Here is a 22,340-nt window from a genome sequence, read left to right on the forward strand (position 1 = left end):
CAATGAAGAAAAAGTGCTGATTCTGGGTTTTCAGAAATACGTGGAACTTTGCAGACATATCACAACTAATGTGCACTACAATTTTATATAAAAACAGTATTGAAATTCAGTCATGGAACTGATCAGTACATGTTAAGGCACACATGAGCATTGGTAGGACCATAATGAAGCACTGTCATTAAGGCACAGAAATAAATGATTCTGTTTTCTCAATAGTCAGATGCAATGGGTTATTACCTGGAACTAGTGGCATACCTTTCTTATTACATGCGTGTTCCTCCATCAGAGCATGCTTGCAATAGGAAAATGACTGTAAGGTTTTATAGCGCTATATCAATGACCCACTTATAATATACTTTGTTCTCCTCACTATATCATTAGAAACCTCTTTTCTGCTTTACTTCTTGGTTCCTTTGGGTCTGTTTTCAAATCATCTCGACCACCAGCATCTTCCCCTAGATTTCTAACTGGTGCTTTAGGTTTTCTGATTTCTTCTTTAGGGGGGAAATCTACCTCCTGTAAGATTCCCTCTTGGGATAGGACTTGGGGTTTCTAATATCAGTACATTTTCTTTTGCAAGCTTCACTCCAAAACTCAATTATGTTCTCAGTGCTTCAATTCCTTGTGTCTTTTTAACTAGACGCTTTTTGTTCCATTTGAGCGACATCCTCTCCATTTCTTGTTTCCCCTAGGAAGTAAGACTTCTTTGTCTCCCACAGACTCGGCTAAATACCCCTCTTTTTCTAGCTTATCTGGGAATTCTACAAGATGGAACTATAAATTGTGTTTCTCCTACATCTGATAACTATGTATCTCTCCAACTAATCAACTGTTTCGTGAGCCTTTCACATGCACTAGCCTTACTGATTGCCAGCCTCCCCTCTCTGGGACTTGCTAAAGCAACACTGCTACACAAGGTCTGTCTTCACCTGCCATCTGTCATTCTGTTCAGCTGGAGCTTAATATGATGGAGCAGGCCTTCAGAAGTGTCTCAGTTTAATCTGTCTAACCATATCACACTACATTACATATTCAGAATATTTCATAACCATGCACACCATCTCTGGTGACTACTGAACACTTGTGGAATACAGATTAGATGATTTTGAAATTAAAGGCACCCATCTCCCTTGGTGTCTTTTGACCAAGCCTTATTTTAGAACTTGTCAGTAAGATCATCATGAATGATACATATTGTTTAGTGATGCTGGGCTTGTCTTCATTTTGATTTTCTTCGCAATGCTGTAACATTACAACCATGGCATTGTTTTTTACACCCTTACCACGTTCTCTGGGAAAGTTGAATTTAGATGACCCTCTCTGGAATGTCAGTCAGGGCCATAATTATGTAGATGGCACATTTAGTCTTCTATTGAGTCTTTTATTAAAAGAGAAATTCGGCTTGTGTTGGTTAATAGGAAGGATAAAGAACCATCATCTCAAAGCTGCACTGGTAGGCAACCGTATTCAAGTAAGGGGTGGTTAAAAGTTATAGTGAGTACTGTTTATTTCTTTTTGTCATATTTATCTAACAGATTCATGGGAATATACCTGGGTGTGAGCTCATCCTACCCAGTAGCTTTAGACAGCATCGCCCCTCTGGTTCCTCCTCTACCTCTAAAGGATTTCGCTTATGACACAATCTTGAAATGTTCCCTCCTCTCACCTCCATTGGCTTAAAGCCAGATTTACAATGAATAAATATGAATGTAAACATAGAATCTCCTTCTGTAGTTATTGGCACCCACATGCTGGTTTTCTTCACTGGGTTATTCATGCCGAGCTTCCTTTGATCAAAATTCCACAAGGTATATTTTCTCTATAGTCAAATCATGTATTATGTCAAGCAGTGAGTGTGCCATTTCTGCTCCTCGGGTATAGCCTCATTCGCTGACTGGATCAATTAAAACAGATTTGTTGAGTTAATATGTGAGCCAGTTGTGGAGATGTTCAGTTCACTGGATCCATATCTACATCACTAGCTTCTCCTGAGGGCCTTCATGTCAGATCTCTTCCTCAGAGATACACCCTATTCTGACTAACTAACTGAGTCCCAATTTTTTTGGGTGGGTGGGAGATGAAAAAGTAACAATCAAGTAGACAAGTAGCTGTCTGAAGGGTGCAGAGCTTCTCATTATGTGACAATATTGTCTGGTCAATACTGTTCATTCTTCTTGGATGGTACAGAGAGACCTCAATGAATCAATTATCCGAGAGGCCTCCTATCATCTCATATGACTGCATGCTTTGGTATCAGTCCTCACCATATCAACTCTGGTAGAATCACAGATCTTTGCATCTCAGCAATGTATTTTAAGGTGTGATCAACAGGCTTGAAGATCATATATAGTTTTCAGATTATCCACACATTGTTATCAAATCCCTCCACTCAAACTTACTGCAGCAAGATGAAAGTAAGAAAATAAGATGCAGAACATATGAGAATACATGGACACCATTCAGTAGCATGATAATCCTTACCAAAGATGGAGGACAGTTTGGGGACGAGCAACTAGCCACGAGAAGGTCTTTCTGGATAGTTTGAAGAGTCCAGCTGTGATTGGACGACTCTGGGAGCAAAAAGCAAGAATATGCACAGTTCATTAAGAGGAATCCAATTTTGTACTCCACTGACTTTTGATTATTGGCACATGGTCAGTAAGCCTGAAAAGATAGTGCAAACCAATATTTGTATGTATTGTAGAGTTTTTGGTGGCCCAAGGTGGGCTTGAAAGTTAGGTGAAAGAAAGAAGTGTTTAAAAATCTCTTAAATATGTCAAGGGATAAAAGGGGTACAAATGACCAGATTCACAAAATATTGCAGCTAATGTAATAATAATAAAGGAAAGTTAGTGCCCAGACACATAAAATCTCCCAATTGTTTCTGGAAATATATTTGTCATCAAGTTTTAAAGTTCAGGATGTCATTAAAACTCAAATCAGCCAATCCGTCTTTAGAAATAAAACCTTCACAAAAACTGTCTTGAATGATTTGTGACGTTTAGTTACATTTTGATTTCTTGAAATAGCAGAAGACTGCTAAGGGTACTATCTAGGTAACATACAATTGGACAGATCAGTGAGATAAAGTTTCAGAATGATCTGTCAAGCAGACGCTGAGAAAAATGGGGGCCCAAAATGCAATATCCCCATGCATTTTCCATAGATGTTTTTGAATAGCACTACAGGGAGAACTGCTGAACGCAATTTCAAGTGATTTGGTGTAAATCCGTTCAGTAGTTTTAAAGAAATAAAGGAACAAAAATATTTGCACATCTGGATAGTCCTCCACCTAAATCTTGGGAACTACCAAGAGGTCCCTGCTTCCTATTTTGCATAGTTCATGCAGCACTCTAAACTTGAAAGGGTATTGTCATGACATATGCTGGGTTCTCCCTTGTGTCTGGACGAAGCTATACCTCTCTGATGAGCTCCAATTAGAGCAAAACATGTGTCAGGGGTTGCTTTTATTTATTCCAGCACTAGACAATCCTACGCTCAAAGGCTTTGCTGTAAAAATGGCAAAAGCCTTTGTCATTTTTCAGCTCAGCATGGCTGGCATTGTGCTAATCATATGCTTAAAAACTCTGCTGGAAAAACAGACATCTGAGGTGAGCGGAGTGTTTCATGGTGCTCCAGAAAAGGAGCTGCCCTCCACCTAAATCTTGGGATCTAAGTAGAATTCCCTGCTTACTATTTCTCTTTCTCTCTCTCTCTCTCTCTCTCTCTCTCTGTCTCTCTCTCTCTCTCTCTCTCTCTCTCTCGCTGGGTCCACTTCATAGACTGCAAACCATTTCTTTATGTCATTCCCCACCACATAACTGGGCACCAAGTCTTTTGGTGTGCAGACCCTTCGCCCGTGGACAGTGTAGGTATACTGCCAACTGTTACTGTTGGACTCCACCTGTAGTGCTCATATGTCCAGCTCTCTGAGGCTAAGCTCATGGGTGATCTTCTTTTCCTATAGAGCTAGCCTCTTCTCAGCTGGAGCCTACTCCTTCCCCAACTTAGCAAGATCCAGCTTCAGTTTTCTCTCTTCCCTCCTGTCCTTCAGCTTCTCTGGGGACAGGTTTGTGGATGAGGTGCTGCTTCCTGCCCTGGGAACAACCACTGCTCCTGACAGGATACTGGCCTCCTTCTCCACAGGCAGTCCCAGGTTCTCTACTAAAGCCTGGCCCAGCTCTTCATCATCCTTAATCTCCTAGTTATCCTTCTCTGGTGCCTCAGGCCCTGTATTTTGAGCTTCTGCTCAGGCTCAAAGTGCCTTATGCATCTCCACCTTCCTGGTGAAGCCTTTAGTAGACAGCTCAACCCCCTAGCAAAATTCTTGGAGCTGGACCATAGTGTAGGTCTCCAGCTTGGCCAGCTTAAAATCTATCTTTGCAGGTGCAGATGCTGCTTCTCCAGACCGAGACATGATTTTAGGGAAAAATAAAAAATGACAACTGGGGAGAATTGAAAAGGGTTCAAATTGGTCCACATATGGGGCATTAGTGTGCACTAAGTCATGGTATGGCACAACACAAACACAAGTCTAATCCTCACCGCTGATCACGAATGTTGGAAATTGGGTTTCTGGTTGGCAGATGTACGCACCCTGTCCAAGCAGGAACCACAATCCTAGTCAGAGTAAGTCAGATACACATCATAAATTAACCTGTGCTCACCTTCTGGTAGCCTGGCACAGAGCAAGCAGGCTTACCTTAAAGGCAATAGGTAAAGTATTTGTGCAACACTTCAAACAGTAATACAGTGAAACCACCACAAAAACTCCACACCAGTTTAGAAAAATAGATTATGATTTTATAAATAATGACCAAAATTACAAAAATACAATACGCAGAAGTCGAGATATGAATTGTTAAAGATTAAATGCAAAAATAGCGCCTACAAGCAATAAGCCCTATGCGGGTTATCTGGTCGCACTGGGTAGGCCCAATGTCAAGAGTTCATGTGGACTGTGATAGAGTGCAGTCCAGATAAAAGAGCCATGCAGGGCCCGCTGGACAAAGTGCCTTGATCCTAGTCGCAACAGCAAGATACTGAGTGCAGCCGAGCGATGCGTCGGTGTTGATCCTGCAGTCGAGGGGAACATCAATCTTCCCACACTGCAGCGGCAGCGATTTCGATTTGTCGGTTTTTTAGGCGTAGCGCTGGTTCAGAGTAGAATGCACCAATTCTGCTCCCGCAACAGTGACGATGCATCAATTCTGCTTCCCGCAGACAGGAGATGCGTCGGTTTGACTGGAGCAAGCACCTGGGTCCACTTCCAATGACCAGGCACATGAGCAGGTGGTGATGCTTTGAGATCCCTGAGTCTCAGAAACAGGAGGCAAGCCAACAAGCCCTTGGAGACCACTCTGGGTAGGCAGCAGGGGAGCACAGCAGAAAAGCCAATATTCCAGAGCAGCAGTCCAGCAGAGTGACAGTCCTTGTAGCAGCAGAGCAATACTCCATCACAGAGTTTCTTTACAGGTCTAGAAGTGTGTGATTTTGTGGGGTCAGAGACCCAGTATTATACCCACTTATGTTCTTTAACATGGGGGTGACTTTAAAATGGGTCTTTGAAGTGTACATAGGTCCTTTCTTTCTATCCATGGCTCCAGACTCACTACAGGGGGAGAATTAACCCTTTGTGTGGGGACAGGACACTGCACATTCAGATGTAAGTGTCAGCTCCTCACTCCCATCTTGCCCAGGAGGAAGCATCAGGATGCAGATGGTCACTCAGACACACATAACCTTTTGTGTGTGACTGGCTAGAGGGAATGCACAAAGGCACGCCACTCCGGGCATCTACTGGACACAGGCTGCAGGCACTCAAAGCTTTAAGAGCAGAGAAATACCATCTTCTGGAGAAGCTTCTAGTACAGTACCTTTGAAATGCATGGAATGTTATGACTCCTCTGCCCTGGCTACAAGCTTGCTGTAGGGACAATGTGTGGGTGTTGGGTCACCTGTGAGCACGCAGAGCACAGGCTAACTATTCGGCCAGCAGATGGCCCATTCTGGCACACCTAATCTCTCTATTGTGTGACTGTCTGAGAGGATTTCACTAAGTTTGCCAGTTAGACCTAGTCATGTGAGCCAGGCCAGGCTACAGGTACAAAAGGGCTAAGGGCAGAAAAATTCCAACTTTCCAAAAGTGTATTAGCTTATGTAGTTCTTTAAGGGTCATTCAACATTCAAATCTACCGTCCTGAAGATAGTCTAACAGACGTCTTCACTATCTAGACTGAAACGTTGACAACTGCAACTATTTTCCTTGTGAATTATTCACTTGAGGATTTGTTTTCTGTTTTGATCAGTTACAATTTCCTGCGGGAGACAACTATCTCAACGCATGCGTTACAATCCAATGCATTTACATCGCGTGCCGTCACAATGCACGCGACGTTACGACGCATGTGTTCACTACGCACGCCATTACATCGCATGTGCTTTGACAATGCATGCTTTTAGAGTGCATGGGATGTAATGGACGGGTTGTGCGCCGGGACACAGACAACAGGGAGACAACGCTGGAACCACGACGAGAGGCAGGTAAGGACGACGCTAGACTCGTAGTGTTTTAGGGTTTAGGGTAGTTGATGGGGAGTGTAGTGGGGGGGAGTGTTTTAGGCTTTAGGGATTAGGGTTTAGGGCTTAGGGTTGAGGAAGTAGTATATGGCCTTGTTTTAGGCTTTAGTGCTGAGGAAGTAGTATATGGTAGTGTTTTAGGCTTTAGGGTTTAGGGATTAGAGCTTAGGGTTCATAGTAGTGCAGGGGACTGTTTTTGGCTTTAGGGTTTAGGGTCAATAGTAGTATAGGGTACTGTTTTTGGATTTCGGGGTTAGGGCTTAGGGCTAATAGTAGTGTAGGGTACTGTTTTTGGCTTTCGGGGTTAGGGCTTAGGGTTAATAGTAGTGTAGGGTACTGTTTTTGGCTTTCGGGGTTAGGGCTTAGGGTTGAGGTCGTAGTGTAGGGTAGTTTTATTGGCTTTAGTGTTTAGGGCTTAGGGTAGTGTCAGGGGGTCGTAGTGTGTTTGGTAGGTTGCTATATTGGTGTTTCGGGGGCAGCTAGGGAGAAATGTGCGATGTAATAGAATGCGTGGTATTTGTGTGCGTTGGGAAGGTATTTTGCATGCATGTGAAGGGGAAATGCGTTGTAATGGTTTGCGTGGTGAATGCATGCGAAGTAACGGTGCATGCAATGTAAGAAATGGGATGTAATACATGCGTTGTTTTGGTATGCATTGTATGAACATACATCCTTTCCTGCTGTATATATTGTTTGGAATAGGTGTCCACATTAGTGACAATGAGATGCTTGTAACAACAAATCATTTGTAAATCTCAGTCACTATGTGTTGATTTATATTTACATATGTACTAGGTTTTTGTACCCTCTGGAAGGTTTTTTCATTATAAATTTACGTCTTGAAAAATTCACACCTGTGTAAAATTATCTGTGGCAGATTTGTTCAAATTGGACTAAACCAATTACATTTTTAAATAACTCAATGTGAGCTACTAGATAGAGCTTGCAACCATTGTTTGCTCATTAGGTATTAAATTGTGTGAAAGTAGGAAAATCCCTTCTAGGTACATTTACTCGCTAATACACTAATTGCCCAAGCCTCCAAAGGTTTATTGGGTCTTCCACTCTTACTTATACTAACTTTCCAAAAGTGGCATTTCTAAAATAGTAATGTTAAATCAAACTCAGCAAATAGGATTTATCATTAACATTCCAATTATATGGGACATGGCAGAGGTACTCAGTCTCAATCAGGAATTACTGCTTAAAGTGTAATAAGGAATTCCCAATGTTAAACAATGAGAGGAGTAGGCCTCACATCAGTGAAAAAAGAAGGTAGGTGTTTTTCAGTACCAAGACATGCACAACTTAAAAGTACACATCCTATCTTTTACTTACACAGCACCCTGCCCTAGGAGATACCTAAAAGTGGAGTTTAAGGCTTGGCAAGGTGATTTAAATGCCAAGTCGACATTGCAGTAAATCTGTTCCCAAAGGCTCTGCAGGGGCAGGCTTGAGACATTTTTAAAGGACTACCTGTGTGAGTGGCACAATCAGTGCTGTAGACCCACCAGTAGCAGTTAATTTACAGGCCCAGGGCACAGGTAGTGCACTGTACTAGGGAAGTACAGGAACTTTAAATGTACTAATTGTGGATACACCAATCAAACTATGTTTTTATGAGAGAAGCACATGCACTTTAGCACTGGTCAGTGGTAAAGTGGTAAAGTGCTCAGAGTCCTAAGGTAAACAATAAGAATCAGCAAAAAGAGGAGGTAAGCAGGCAAAATCTTTAGGTAAAGACCATCCTAAGGCTGACAGGTCTAACGTGCTTTTTGTGATTTGGTGTAAATCTGTTCAGTAATTTTATAGAAATTAAGGCTAAAAATATATGAATAGTTAACGAGCATTTCACCACGGTGGGTCCGCTGATTCAAAAGCTCAAGTACACATTGTGATTGGCTAGCTGCAACATGAAGAAAAAGTTCTCTCTGCTATCTTAGGTTTCGGTTACTTGGTCCCCAAGTCCTACAAAATATAATACAAAATGATATAAGGGTGGAGGGTAGGGTTACCCTGACCCACTGGGCGTTGACGAAGGGAAGGGGCCTCAGAGGTACCACTCCGGAGTAAAGTTAAAAAAACAAAAAACGCTGTTTTGTGGATCTGCAGCTCCACTGTGAACTCGATGCAGCCTCCCCTTGAGTATTTCAGCAGATACGTGGATCAGTGGTACAACAACATTTTAAAAAGCGGGTTGAGCACTTGCAGGGTTTTGGTGCAGGACTCGGCCGCTAGTTTTTTTTAAGGTTCAGAGGTGAGTAGTGTTTAGGGGCAGTAAAGGGTTTTTGGGTTCAGGGATGGGTAGGGTTAAGGGTTAGTAAGGGATTTTTAGTGTTCCAGGATGGGGTAATACGGGGGTTTCAGGGTATAGGGATGAGTAAGGTTTGGGAATAATAATGGGTTTAAGATTACTGGGATGGGTAATGTAAATGTATTTTATATTAATTAAAACAAATTAACATTAAATATGAATTTACATCAGATGACTTTTAAATAGAGTTATAATTTTAGTTAAAAAATAATACCTTAATACATTTGAAAGTTAGATTAATATTCAGAATTAATATTTACCCACTTATCTGTAAAGTAAAGGCACTTCCAATGTAATGATCTGCAATGTAATGGTACTCTCAGTGTACTTACCGTGATAAAATAACTTTCCTGTTTAAAACTTTTTGAGCTAAGAAGTAATATTCTTTTTATATTAGTGATCCTTTTACAGCTCTTTACAAACCCAGAAGAAATTAGGGAAGTTACATTTGCCAGAGCCTCCTAACAAACAAGGAAGCAGAGTGCAACGCCACCACTCTGTATTCTTTGCAAAACGTCTTGGTCAGGAATTTCAAAAGAGCTAGACTTAAGCGTATTACCAAGAGTAATTACATTTTGAAAAGTTTAAGCAGCTGTATCAAATTAGAAAATGTTCAGAAGTGTGCAGTCACAATAATACAATTACAAATATTAGAAGTAAAGTAGATGTCAATACATACTGTCTAAGAAAAAACATATCTAGTACATCTGACTTACTGATTAATAAACCTAAAGATATATATCGATTAAACCTACAGATATCTATCGATTTTTAGATTTTTTTTCAAGAGAATAAAAAATGTCCTAATCCTGTAATTGCTCCTTAAATTTACTTTCAGTTTGTTTTTCTTTATACTTTGGTAGTTCTCTTAACTTTAGAGGAGATTATGTAGGGTGGAAAAAAGTCTGTGCCATTAGGGCTGTTACATTTCTCTCTTGCTGCAGTTGTCTATACAATGAACTCTCATTAAGACAAACTTCTTACCTGGGGTGATGGATCCAACAGCACTCAAGTCTGTGTCCGCAACCAAGATCACCTGAAATAAAGGGTAAGTGGGTTACACTTTGTCTCTGAACAAAGAGTGGCTCGAACAGTGGCAGAAAATAGCTCCCATAGACGGTACATAGCCACATTACATTATGTCAAATCAAGTACATCGCCTATCATTACATTGTCACAGTAAGTATATTATTATTATCTTCACATCATCTATATAACCGTATTAACGATTGTACACTTCTAATATTCTTACATATACTTACTTTGTCTTCTAGTAGTTAGGGCAATGCAGTGACTATGATACAATCTTCGTACATTAGAAAGCATGTAGTGTGTGAGAAATTGGGTTGTTGGGTGACTGGTGTGTCAACTCTGGTCAATCGACAACCACAATACCCTGCAGGGTGAACCAGGAAATGTCCCTAAATTAACCTGTGCTTAACCCTGGGTAGCTTGACACAAAAAGCAGTCAGGCTTAACTTAGAGGCAATGTGTAAAGTATTTATGCATTACTCAAACAGTAAAAAAGTGAAAACACAAAAAATTCCAAACCAGTTAAAAAAATGTGAGTAAATTTTAATAAATTATTTGACACAAAAATGACAAATATCCAATCAGTAGAACCGGAGTTAATATTTTTTTTAGTTTTTAGTAAAATGAAGACCTAAAAGATCAAAGCGCCAACCTCAGACATCTCAACACACAAAACTGTGTCAAAGTTGAAAAATACGGCTGGTGGCGATGTAGTATATTTCAGATACAAGAAGTGGATTGGGCCCAGTAAGCTCTTACGTTTGGACTTAGATTTTTTTTTTTTGAAGAATGTTCTGAGAAAGTGAAGTTCAGTGGGGCAAAGCTGCAGGAGGAGCCCGAGGAGGTAGCATCGTTGTTAAATAGCCTTGGATCAAAGCAGCTGTGAAGATTTCTACCTTCGAACTTAGGGGCAGATTTACAAGCCCCTTGCGCCACTTTTGCGTCATTTCTAACATGGGAAAAATGGCGTAAAAGTGGCGCAAGGGGCTTGTAAATCTACCCCTTAGTCTCTAAAATGGAAGTCAAAAATCTCCAAAGGAGAATTATCCCTACCTCATTCCCCAGTCGTGGTTCAAGCAGATTAACAATGTCCTCAGCAGGTTCCTGTGGGGATAAGGGGCTTCCCGCATTGCCCTCAGAACTTGCTTCCAATCCCCGTTCTCTGGGGGTATCGTCATGGCTGATGTATACTCATACTACTCCGCTTCTCATCTACTGATTATAAACAATTGGTAGTATGACCACCATAGCAGCCCAGCATATGCAGTTGAGAGGTGGGTGATGGCTGCTACCTCCCCGCTGAATATCTGTATGATGGGAAGGGGGTTGGGTCTCTCTCCCTTGGAACACATGTGGTCCTAAATGTGTGAAAACATTCCCTGTGGCAGATGAGGTGGTGGGGGAAGTTAACTGCGTGGATCCCATTGTAGCAGGGCAAAGTGCTGCGACAGGTGGACTAGCTGGAGGCTTCTAGGAGTGGAACACTATCTAGATCTCTACCCAGTGCATAGTTTTTAAAACATATCAGGAGATGCAAAACGAATACCACTTACGCCGCAGCCAATTCCACCGGTACTTGCAATTTCGTCATGTCATTACCCTCTACGTTAAGGATCTCATGGATTTTTCAGAATTTAGCCCAGTGGATGGTAAGCTCCTTCTGGGGGACCTGGGTTCTCACAAACTAGTGCAAATTTACTAATCTCTCGTCCGAATAGTTCAAACACATTGTAGTGTAGTTCCTATATTCCCAATAGGCTCTGCGCATTGGAATAATATATCCTATAGATTAGACGTAGGACTGAGGTCAACTAGGTCTCTATCGAATATACTAAACTTATTTGTGTGTCTGCCAGCTAACTCAGAGGTCACTAGAAACTTTCTCGAATACACAAGAAGGGATTAGTTTCTGACAACCGTATAAACATGACAACTTTGTTTCCCAAGAATAAGAATATATCTCTCAGAGTCGTGGAAACAATAGAAAAGTATTTCACTCAGTCAATCGTGCATGCTTAGTTTCTACAGAGTTGCAGAGAAATAGTGGGATGGGCGTTTTCAATGAAAAGGGTTTATTGAACAGTCTTCTTTCTCATGCAAGAGAAGTGAACTGCTACAATCTTTATGCAGACTGATGCATACAGCGTAAACAGTAATATGAAATAATACTGTAAATTGTATGGTTTCTAAGTCATATAAAAATACATACATAAATAATATTGACTAAAATACTCAACTGGTGCTTCTAAAATACGCCTACCTCAATGTACCTAACCTAAGTCTAGTACGCGGGAAGAAGTAAGTATTGTGTAGCATAGGTTTAGTTTTTGCCAAGAATCTACCAAAGGTTTCTCTAGGTTTTAATCAGCTCCATACCTTGGTTAGAATGAAGGAGGTCTGGTATCTCTGTCTCGGGACTCGATTTCCCAACACCCCGCAAGGGGAGCCGGAAACACTGGAGCTGGATTCTCGGCAGGAGAAAGGCAGCTTCCTGATCAGTGCATCAGCTGGAGAGTCTGCTTCCTTCTGCATTTGCTGTAGAGAGCTGCGTCGAGCAAGTAGGTCTTTGAACTGCTCCGAACCACTGTATCTTGCAAGAGCAAGTAAAGGTATATTTATACCTTGAAGGTGTTTAGGAATGCCATAGTTTGATGTGAAGACGGGCATATGAATGTCAGGAAAGAACCCCTAGGGAATACTTGCTCTTCGTAAAGTAACTAAGTTCTCTGGACAAATCAATATTCACGCAAGGGGAAGTTCCCTGACTGCTTAAGCTGGTTTTCCAAGAAATCGTTGTGACGTTTGGTACGTTTGGAAGTAGCCATGCCTGTATTTGGGTAGCATGGGCTATGCCTAAATAAGGGTTTGATTTCTATGCCTATATAAGGGCAATGTGAATTGTACCTATATAAGGGCATGAATCGGGATAATTCACTCGGAGCTTAAAACGCCACACAACAACATTGCCCACCCTTAGAGCGGCTTGGGAAGCTGCCCTTGACACACTAGACAAGAATGACTGGACAAAGGCCCTGAGTGCATCCCCAAGAGTCGGCGATTTTTGCCCACCTCCGACTGATAAAAGTTAAGTACCTGCACAGAGCTTATTACATGTGATACTGCTTCATGGCGCATGGGGCGTGATCAGTTCCCCAGTTTGCCTTTGCTGCAGGGTTGATGAGGGTACCTTCATTCATACCGTGTGGAGCTGCATGGCACTGTACTGGTTCTGGTGAGGTGTGATGTCCTGCCGATGTCCTGTCTATACTTCTTTAGTATAGTCCAATAAAATTTGTTATGAAAATAAAATCTCCAGTGGGAGAGGCAGAGGGCTGTAGCCAAAGATAGTTTCACGAGGCCGGATACCCCTTTGGTGAAGGATCGCTGTTAAGGATTTGTTGCTGTGGAAAAGAACGTAGTGGGAGAAGCCACAGAGTCAATCCAGCCAGCGATACACCTCGGGCAGATAGGCAGGCTAATTGGATCTTAGCGAAAAGAGTACTAGGTCCCCATGTCTTTTAATGTTGGCTTTCCGGGCACCTTTCACACCACTTCCAAGATTCCAGGACTGGCTGGGAACCACTTGGAGGGTCAAGACTCACTCAGGCTTGGTCCAGGTGCAGGTTCAAGATGGAGGTAGCCTTTGGTGTCTATGGATTTAAACAGGATGCGAGCAACCTAACCCTGGTGAGTCACGTTGGATGTTCTGGGACAGTTGACGATCCAGTCCTTGAACCCAGACAGAAGCTAGTAGACCAGCAGGATAATAGGGCAGCATTCCAGCAGTCCTTCAGAGTAGCATTCAAGCAGAATGGCAGTTTTTTCAAGCATAACAGCAGTCCTTCTTCCTGGCAGAGTTTTCACAGGTTCAGAAGTGTACTGAAGAGCCAGTGTCTGATGCCCTTCTTTTATACCCTGATCCACTCCTCTGGAAGGTGGGAGAAGCTTCTAGGACAGTGGCTTTTATAGTGCATGGAATTGTATGACTCCTCTGCTCTGGCTCCAAGCTTGCTATTGGGACAATGTGTGGGTGTTAGGCCACCTGCGAGAACGCAGAGCACAGGCTATTCATTCGGCCAGCAGGTGGCCCATTCAGGCACACCTAATGTATCTATTGTGTGACTGTCTGGGAGGAATTTACAAAGTTTGCCAGTTAGACCCAGGCCAGGCTACAGGCACAAAGGAAAAACGGCAGAAAAATGCCAACTTTCTAAAAGCGGTACTTTTAAAATTGTGATAAAAAACCTGACCTTACCATTAAATAGGATATTTCACTATGATTCTAAAGACACCAAACATGATGTAGCTGCCTGCTCCCAACTGGAAATTACAGCTTATTGCCTCGCAGTAGTGAAAACCAAATGAAGGAGTTTTTTTTACTACCAGTACACGTAAAACTTAAAAGTACATGTCCAACCATTCAAATAAATAGCACCCAGCCCTATGGGCTGCCTAGGGCCTACCTTGGGTGTGACTTATGTGTAATAAAAGGAGAATGTAAGGCTTGGCAAGGAGGTTTTAATGTCATGTTCACATTGCAGTTAGTTTAAAACTGCATTCAGGCTGCAAGGCCAGGCCTGGGACATGTTTCAAAGTGCTACTTCAGTGGGTGGCACAATAAGTGCTGCAGGCCCACTGATAGCATTTAAGTTACAGGCCTTAGGTATATAGTATACCACTCAACAAGGGACTGACACAAGTAAATTAAATATGCTGATTGGGTATGAGCCAATTTAACCATGTTTTGAGGAGAGAGCAGAAGCAGTTTAGCACTGTAAAACAGTGGTAAAGTGCACAGAGTCCTAAGGCCAAGAAACATAAGTTGAGCAAAATGAAGCAGGTGAGGTAAAATGTTCTGGGGAAGATCACCCTAAGGTTGACAGGTTTAACATGGTGTAGGACGGGTATAGAGAATTTAAATCACAAATGGCTCACAATGACCAAACTATAAATGATCTTTTTCTTTCAGACCTTAAAATTAAGGAAATATACTTTTTGAAGGTGTACATCTGGAGGCAAACACAACCTTCTAACATTGATCCGAATTAGGGAGGCTGGACTGCAAAGGAAGTGGTGATGGGTGAAGCTGACACATGGTAAATTAGCATGGGATGAGAATATTGAGGCAGAATGGAACTAAGTAGATGTGCTAGGTGAGATGAAGATTCCACAGTGATTCATTTGCAATTTGTATTTGACGGGGTCACTTACAGGGGTTGCCATGCCAAAGATGCAGTCTCTTAAGGGGTAGTGATTAAGGTCTGTTGATGAATAGTAAGAACAATAGTTACTTACCTGTAATCTGTGGTTCTCCAGTATTGGTGTCTTTAATAGATTCACATGCCTGAATCATTCCCCGTCGTCGGAGTGGGAGTCCCACGGTACATAAAAAAGCAATAATATGCTATAAATACATAGTAAATACCAATAAAAACAAACCAGGAAGTAAAGTAGCCAAAGCTACAGTAGAAAAAACTTCCACACCTATGACTATCCTAGTCATTTTGTATAGTCCAAAATACAGCCAATCAGGCGCCAGCACCCACCAGTAGGTTCTCCCCAGAGGCTCAGGCTCTCAGATGTTCTTGCAAGGAGTGAAGGTAAACCAATATAGCCTAAAAGCCTCTGAGGGGAGGTGGGCGGGATGCATGTGAATCTATGAAAGACACCAATACTGGAGAACCACAGATTACAGGTAAGTAACTATTGTTCTTCTCCAGTATTAGGGGTGTCTTTCATAGATTCACATGCCTGAATCAAAGTAGCCAGCAGTACATCCGTGCTAGGCAGACGCCAATTGTAGTCAAGCTTGTCAGCATATAAGGCATATAACAGTGCAAACTGAAAATACACATATCATTTTAAGCATAGCAGAGTGCAATCATGCAAGCATGTGTAACAAATAGAACACAGGAAGCGTCTGACAGCAGTAAAAGGAGGTGGGAAAAGAGGCTCACCTTAGTTGAAAAGATTCCGTAGAACTGCTCGACCCACAGAAGTATCAGCTTCGCTAGTTGCCTCCAGACAATAATGTCTGGTAAATGTATGGCGACTGGCCCAAGTAGCCGCCCTGCAGTTCTGCTGAAGGGGAACTCCAGCAAATAAAGCCGTAGATGACGACATTGCTCTTGTAGAGTGCGCTCTAGGAGCTGCTTGCAACGGTCGTCCTGCTTGTGCATGGCAAAAGGCAATGGCAGAAGATATCCATCTTGCAATAGTCTGTTTAGAAACTGCCTGCCCCCTACGAATTGAACCGTAGGTGATGAATAGTTGGTCAGAACTGCGCAAAGCGGATGTTCTCTGCAGATAAAATTTAAGACACCTTTTGACGTCCAGCGTATGCAACGCTCTTTCCGCCGGTGTTTGCGGGTTAGGAAAGAATGACTTTAGAATTATCGGTTCGTTGAGGTGAAAATCCGAAGGTACTTTGGGGATATACTTCGGATTAGTGCGGAGCATTACAGAGTCACTTGTAAACTGCAGGAAAGGATGGTGAACAGTGAAAGCCTGGATATCACTGACTCTCCTGGAGGACGTTAAAGCCAGCAGCAATGATACCTTCCACGAGAGATATTTCAGGTCTGCCTTGTGGATGGGTTCGAATGGGTGACGCATGAGTTGTGCCAGGACCACATTTAGATGCCACGGCGTACTGGAGGGAACATTCTAAAGAGGCCCTTAAAGAATTGTTGTATAATCCTCGATGAATAAAGGGAATTGGTCCCATCCTGTCGATACCTTGAGATCGCAGCCAGAAAGACCTTCAAGGTTGCGTGAGACAGGCCTGATCTTGCCAATTACAGGAAGAAAGGCAGAATCTCCTCCGGCTTTGCTGAAAAAAGGGTGAACCTCGGTTGAGCGACACCAGATGCAAAAACGCTTCCATTTAAGACTGTATGTCTTTATGGTAGCAGGCGCCCTTGCCTTGGCCAGAACCTCTTTTCAGTCTTCCGGGATGTTTAGGTGGGCGAACTCACGGTACTCAGGCGCCAGGCTGCTAATCTCAATGATGTTGGATCCGGATGGTAAACCTGTCCGTTCTGAATGCTGAGTAAGTTCGGGATTGGATTCAGCTGAATCGGTTCGCACTCCGACAGAAGAAGGAGCTCTGTAAACCAATACTGGGTGGCCATCTGGGAGCAATTAGAATCAGTCGGCATGGTTCCCTCTTCATTTTCCGCAGGACCTTGGGGACTAGTGGAATTGGTGGAAAAGCGTACGCATATGCCAGAGACAAATCTATCGAAAACGCATTCCCCTGAGAGTCCTTTTGGGGATGCCAGCTTGCGAAGAATTGGCATTTGCTGTTGGTCTTTGTCGCAAATAGGTCTAGGTTTGGTCGGCCCCACAGGTGAAAGATGCGCTCCACTGTCTGCTGATGCAGTTCCCACTCGTGAGTGGAGACCGTCGTCCTGCTGAGTGCGTCTGCCAGGACGTTCTCTGTTCCCGGAAGATGCACTGCTTGAAGATTTATGGTGTGCTTTAAAGCCCATTCCCATAGGTCTTGTGCCTCTTGGGACAGGAGAAGTGATCGTGTTCCTCCCTGCTTGTTGACGTAGTGCATGCTTGTTGTGTTGTCTGTTCTCACCAACACATTGGCATCCTGAATGACTGCACAAAACGCCTTGAGTGCAAGAAAAATGGCTCTCAGTTAAAAACGGTTGATGTGCCATCGCCTTTGTTGAGCAGTCCACTTGCCGCTGATTGTGAGGCCTTGAAGATGCGCTCCCCAGCCCTCGAGAGACGCATCTGTAGTGATGGTAAGGCTTGGTGCCTCTTGAAGGAATGCGCACCCCTGCTGGAGATGTCGCTTTTGTGTCCACCAGAGGAGAGAATTCCGCATGAGCGGTGTGATCCTGATGAGATCTTTGAAGGTGCCGGAGACCTGTAGCCACTGTAGGCTCAGTTCTTCCTGAAGCGGTCTCATCCTGAGGCGGCAGTTTGGTATTAATGGGATGCAAGAAGATATCATCCCCAGAAAACACTTGTACAGTCGAACTGAAACTAATCTTCTTGATAGCAGATTCTGCGCCATGTGTTTGATCTTCATTTGCCTTTCCTCCGAGACAAAGGTTTCGAGCTTTTGGCTGTCCAATGTTGCTCCTAAGAAAGCTTGTCTTTGAGAAGGTTTCATTTGGGATTTGTCGAGGTTGACGGACCCCAGAGACTGAAACAGGTGTAGACACTGTTGTAGATGATAATGTGCAACCTCGCGAGAACTGGCCTTTATAAGGCAGTCGTCTAAATATGGGAAATTTGAATTCCCTCCAGCCGGAGGTGCGCCGCCACCGGGGCCAAAACTTTCGTAAATACTCTTGGCGCTGACCGTAGTCCGAAAGGTAGGACTTTGAATTGGTAATCCCTGCCAGCCACCCTGAAGCGCAGGAATTTCCTGTGGCGAGGTAGAATGGGGATATGGAAATATGCATCTTGGAGATCTAAGGTGACCATGAAATCTCCCGCTGCCAAAAGATGTAATATTTCCTGAAGCGATAACATCCTGAATGTTAACTTCTTTAAATACTTGTTTAGAGCGCGAAGATCTAGGATCGGGCGCCACTCTCCGTTTTTCTTCTTTATTAGGAAAAATCTGGAGTAAAACCCCATTCCCCTCATCTTCTGAGGTACGCTCTCGATCGCTCCTTTTTGAATCATCAATTTGATTTGGGCAAACAGCTCCTTCAGGTGAGCTGGAGGTGGTCCTTTCGGTGGGACATTTGGAGGAAATTTCTCGAATTCTAGGGCATGGCCCCTGGCCACGATCTCCAGGACCCATTTGTCTGACGTTATCGACAGCCAATTTGATTAAAATTTTGATATTCGTCCTCCAATTTTTTCTCGAGAGTGGGGCTGTGGTGGTGGTAGGTGAAATGTCTCATTGGCGCTTATCCTTTCCACGGTAATTTGTCTTTCCCCTGTTTTGGGTATAAGTAGACTTTCTCTGGCCATAAGATTGGTAGCGCTGAGTGTGAAAGCGCTGATTGCCATGTCTGTAGGAGGATTGCTGGTTGTATCCACTTCTGTTGGAGGACGATCCCCGTCCTCTCGCTCCTTGAAAGGGCGGCTTGCGGAATTGAAGGCTGCCCAAGGATTTCGCTGTTTCCGTATCCTTTTTAATCGTCTGCAAGGCTTCCTCCACTTGGGGGCCACACAGATATTCACCATCATATGGCATGTCCAATACCTTATTCTGGACCTCTTGTCTGAAGGAAGTGGAACGTAGCCACCCCTGCCTAGGGAGGACCGCAGCACCCGCTAGTTGTCGAAAGCCAGTTGAGGCTACATCAACTGCTGAATCAATAATCTTTTCTGAGATTCTTTGGCCTTCTTGTAGGATCTTCAGCGCCTCAGCCTTGGAAGGCTCAGGAAGGAGGTCAATGAACGGTGCAATGTCCGACCACATCTGTCGGTCATATCTTCCCAAGATGGCCAATGAATTAGCCGCTCGAACAGTCGTAGCCGCCATGGTGGAGACGCGCTTCCCAATAGAATCTAGGCGTTTGCCATCTCTGTCCGGCGGGGCTGTAACAGGAAAGGAAGGATTTCTAGCCCTCTTTTGTGCTGCTTGGACAATTACAGAGTCAAGCTTAGGCTGTCCAATAAGGCACGCAGGTGATTTGTCCGGTGCCCTGTACTTTTTCTCCATCCGTGGCAGGACTGGAGGACTGGACGCCGGGGTTGCCATGACCTTAATCCCCTCCTGCCAAATAAAGTCAATGATGGGTATAGACTGGATCTGTTTTCTGGGCTGGTCTTTAAAATCATATAGAAAACAGTCTTGTTCCATGTGTTCCATATTAATATGAAAGCGTTTAGTAGCACGCTCCATCAAAAGGTGGAAACTGCCCACGTCCACCGGCGGTGAAATTGAGACCGTCTGAGGTGAAGGAGAAGGAGTTTGCACCTGGTATTCATCCCACTCCGACTCATCTTGTACCTCTCCTTCTTCTCTTTGATCATCTTCATCCGAAGACTGAACATCCACAGGCTGATTGTGTGGTGGAGGTAAAGAAGGATTTGCTGGTTGAGAAACTGGCAAAGGCGCTTCAGTAGCCGAAGTAACAGGCACCGAGCCTGTAGATTCAGACGGTGGAAACCTTCTATAATAATCATCCAACATATATTGTAAGTTGGTAAGTAAAGCCACTGGCACTTGCGAGACAGGGACTCTGTCTACAGGAGACGCCATACGTACAGGTGATTGTATATACTCCTGTTCTTCTTCTTGATATTTTATATTTAACTCAGAAGGACTAGTGGCTGCTCCGAATGTCCTTTGAACCACTTCATCCTCACTGTCAGAGTCTAAAAGCTGGTCCGGAACCTGCGACAGCGACTTCTGAGGTGAAATATGTAGGGGTGAGAGCTGGAAAGCTGGTTCACGCCTTTGAACTAAAGACTGTTTTGGTGTCAAGAACACCGTAGACGGTGACCAGACTTGCAACGCAGTGCAAGATGACAATTGCGGCGTCGCCGGTGCGTCCACCATTGCCGATGAAGCAGACGTCAATGGTTCCGTCGTCGACGGCATAGACTTCGTCGACGAAAAGGACTTCGTCGACGGAACGAGCTTCGTCGACGGTACAGACTTCGTCAACGGTAAAGGCTTCGTCGACGTTATAGACTTCGTCGACGGGACAGGCTTCATCGACGGTATGGCAGTCGTCGACGGATTGGGCTTCGTCAACGGTAGGATTGTCGTCGACGGTATCGGCTTCGTCGATGCCTTCGTCGACGGTGGCAACTTCGTCGACGGTGCGGAGCTCACTGACGAGCCCGTCGACGGTATCTTCTTCGTCGACGGTAGAGCTTCAAAGGAGTCGACGACGAGGCGTCGACGACGGCCATCGTCGACGATAGAGGTCTAACGGATACATAGACCATAGTTGGTGAAGAAGCTGCCGTCGACATGATCATCTGGGGCTTGGGAGATGAGAATGTCACCGTCGACGTAGATGTAGAGTCGACGGAGGTCTTCATCGACGATGAGACAGAAGATGGCGTCGTCGACGATAAAGAAACAGTCTGAGGTGACATTTTTTCAACTGCCTGAGGCAATCTTTTGGTGGACCATTTTTGAGGTGCAGAAGAACCCTCCATATCCTTGCCTGTGGGTTTAGCCTTAAAAGTGGAAGGCTTGTCAGATCCCTTAGAAGGTTGATGTTTTTTAGCAACCTTAGGTCCAGGAGATGGCAATACCTCAGACGCAGGCCTCTTTCTAGACGCTGAAGTGGAACCAGGGGCTATACTGCCAACCTCAGACATAGGATTATCAGAATCCTTAAGCTTTTGTAGCCACAAAACCTCAGACATAGGATTATCAGAATCCTTAAGCTTTTGTAGCCACAAAAGCAACCGACCCTCTCTGTCTCTGAGAGTTTTCTGAGGAAAAGTCCTGCAGATCTTACAGTCCTTGACTTGGTGATCTGGGTACAGGCAATAAATAAATTTTTTGTGGGGGTCCTCTTTAAAAAGCCGAAGCTTACCACAAGAATCACAGGCTCTAAACAGAGATTTCTTTGAAGACATCCTTGAAGAGAAGATCCAAAAGGAAGAAAGAGAAGAAAACTGAGCAGAGCTCAGGAAGACTCCCTTCACACGACGTGCGGTAGAAATTCTGAGAGCCTGAGCCTCTGGGGAGAACCTTCTGGTGGGTGCTGGCGCCTGATTGGCTGTATTTTGGACTATACAAAATGACTAGGATAGTCATAGGTGTGGAAGTTTTTTCTACTGTAGCTTTGGCTACTTTACTTCCTGGTTTGGTTTTATTGGTATTTGCTATGTATTTATAGCATATTATTGCTTTTTTATGTACCGTGGGACTCCCACTCCGACGACGGGGAATGATTCAGGCATGTGAATCTATGAAAGATACCCCTAATACTGGAGAATTATGTATGTCTGATTTTAGCACAAAGGCGACTTGGACCTCGGGAGCAATAACGCAGAAAATTCTATCCGAAGCCGAGGTATTTAAAAACTGGGGCATCACAATAAAACCACATACAAAGCAAAGATACCCGGACATCCTATACCCAGAAGCAAAGCTGGAGCCCAGGGATAACACTGCCAGCTTCAGAACCTCGGTTCTTAGAGGCGCGGCAGGGCCATGTGGAATAGGTAGCAATGAGCACACTGAAATTACCTGCTGGAAAGGAGCAGATAGGGTAGCTTTAACTGAGTTGAAAGATCTAAAATGGATTGCGAGACCATAAGAAATAATAACTGACATATCGACCAAAACCTACGGGAGGATATGCTAAAGCCGCTGCGCATATGCTCCTGGAACATCAACGGTTTAGCCACCAAAATGCTGGATTCAGAATTTGTAGCTTATATAAGATCTTTCGACATAGTGGCCCTACAGGAAACATGGCTCGCCGAACCTCCACATCTCCAGGGATATCTACTTTTA

The 22,340-nt window shown here is 43.8% G+C and overlaps 1 protein-coding gene across 1 annotated transcript in view; it reads right to left on the reverse strand.

The window, feature by feature from the left end:
• The window catches only part of LOC144783326 (acylamino-acid-releasing enzyme-like), a 352,393-nt gene that overhangs the window by 121,093 nt on the left and 208,960 nt on the right, over positions 1 to 22,340 (reverse strand). Inside the window, exons 13-14 of the mRNA XM_078662358.1 lie at positions 9,878 to 9,929; positions 2,482 to 2,570 (exon numbers count right to left, since the gene is read on the reverse strand). Of these exons, the coding sequence (XP_078518484.1) occupies positions 2,482 to 2,570; positions 9,878 to 9,929 (141 nt within the window). The remainder of the gene's footprint in view (positions 1 to 2,481; positions 2,571 to 9,877; positions 9,930 to 22,340) is intronic.

Source organism: Lissotriton helveticus, chromosome 9 (assembly GCF_964261635.1).
Source record: "Lissotriton helveticus chromosome 9, aLisHel1.1, whole genome shotgun sequence".
Classification (NCBI taxonomy): domain Eukaryota; kingdom Metazoa; phylum Chordata; class Amphibia; order Caudata; family Salamandridae; genus Lissotriton; species Lissotriton helveticus.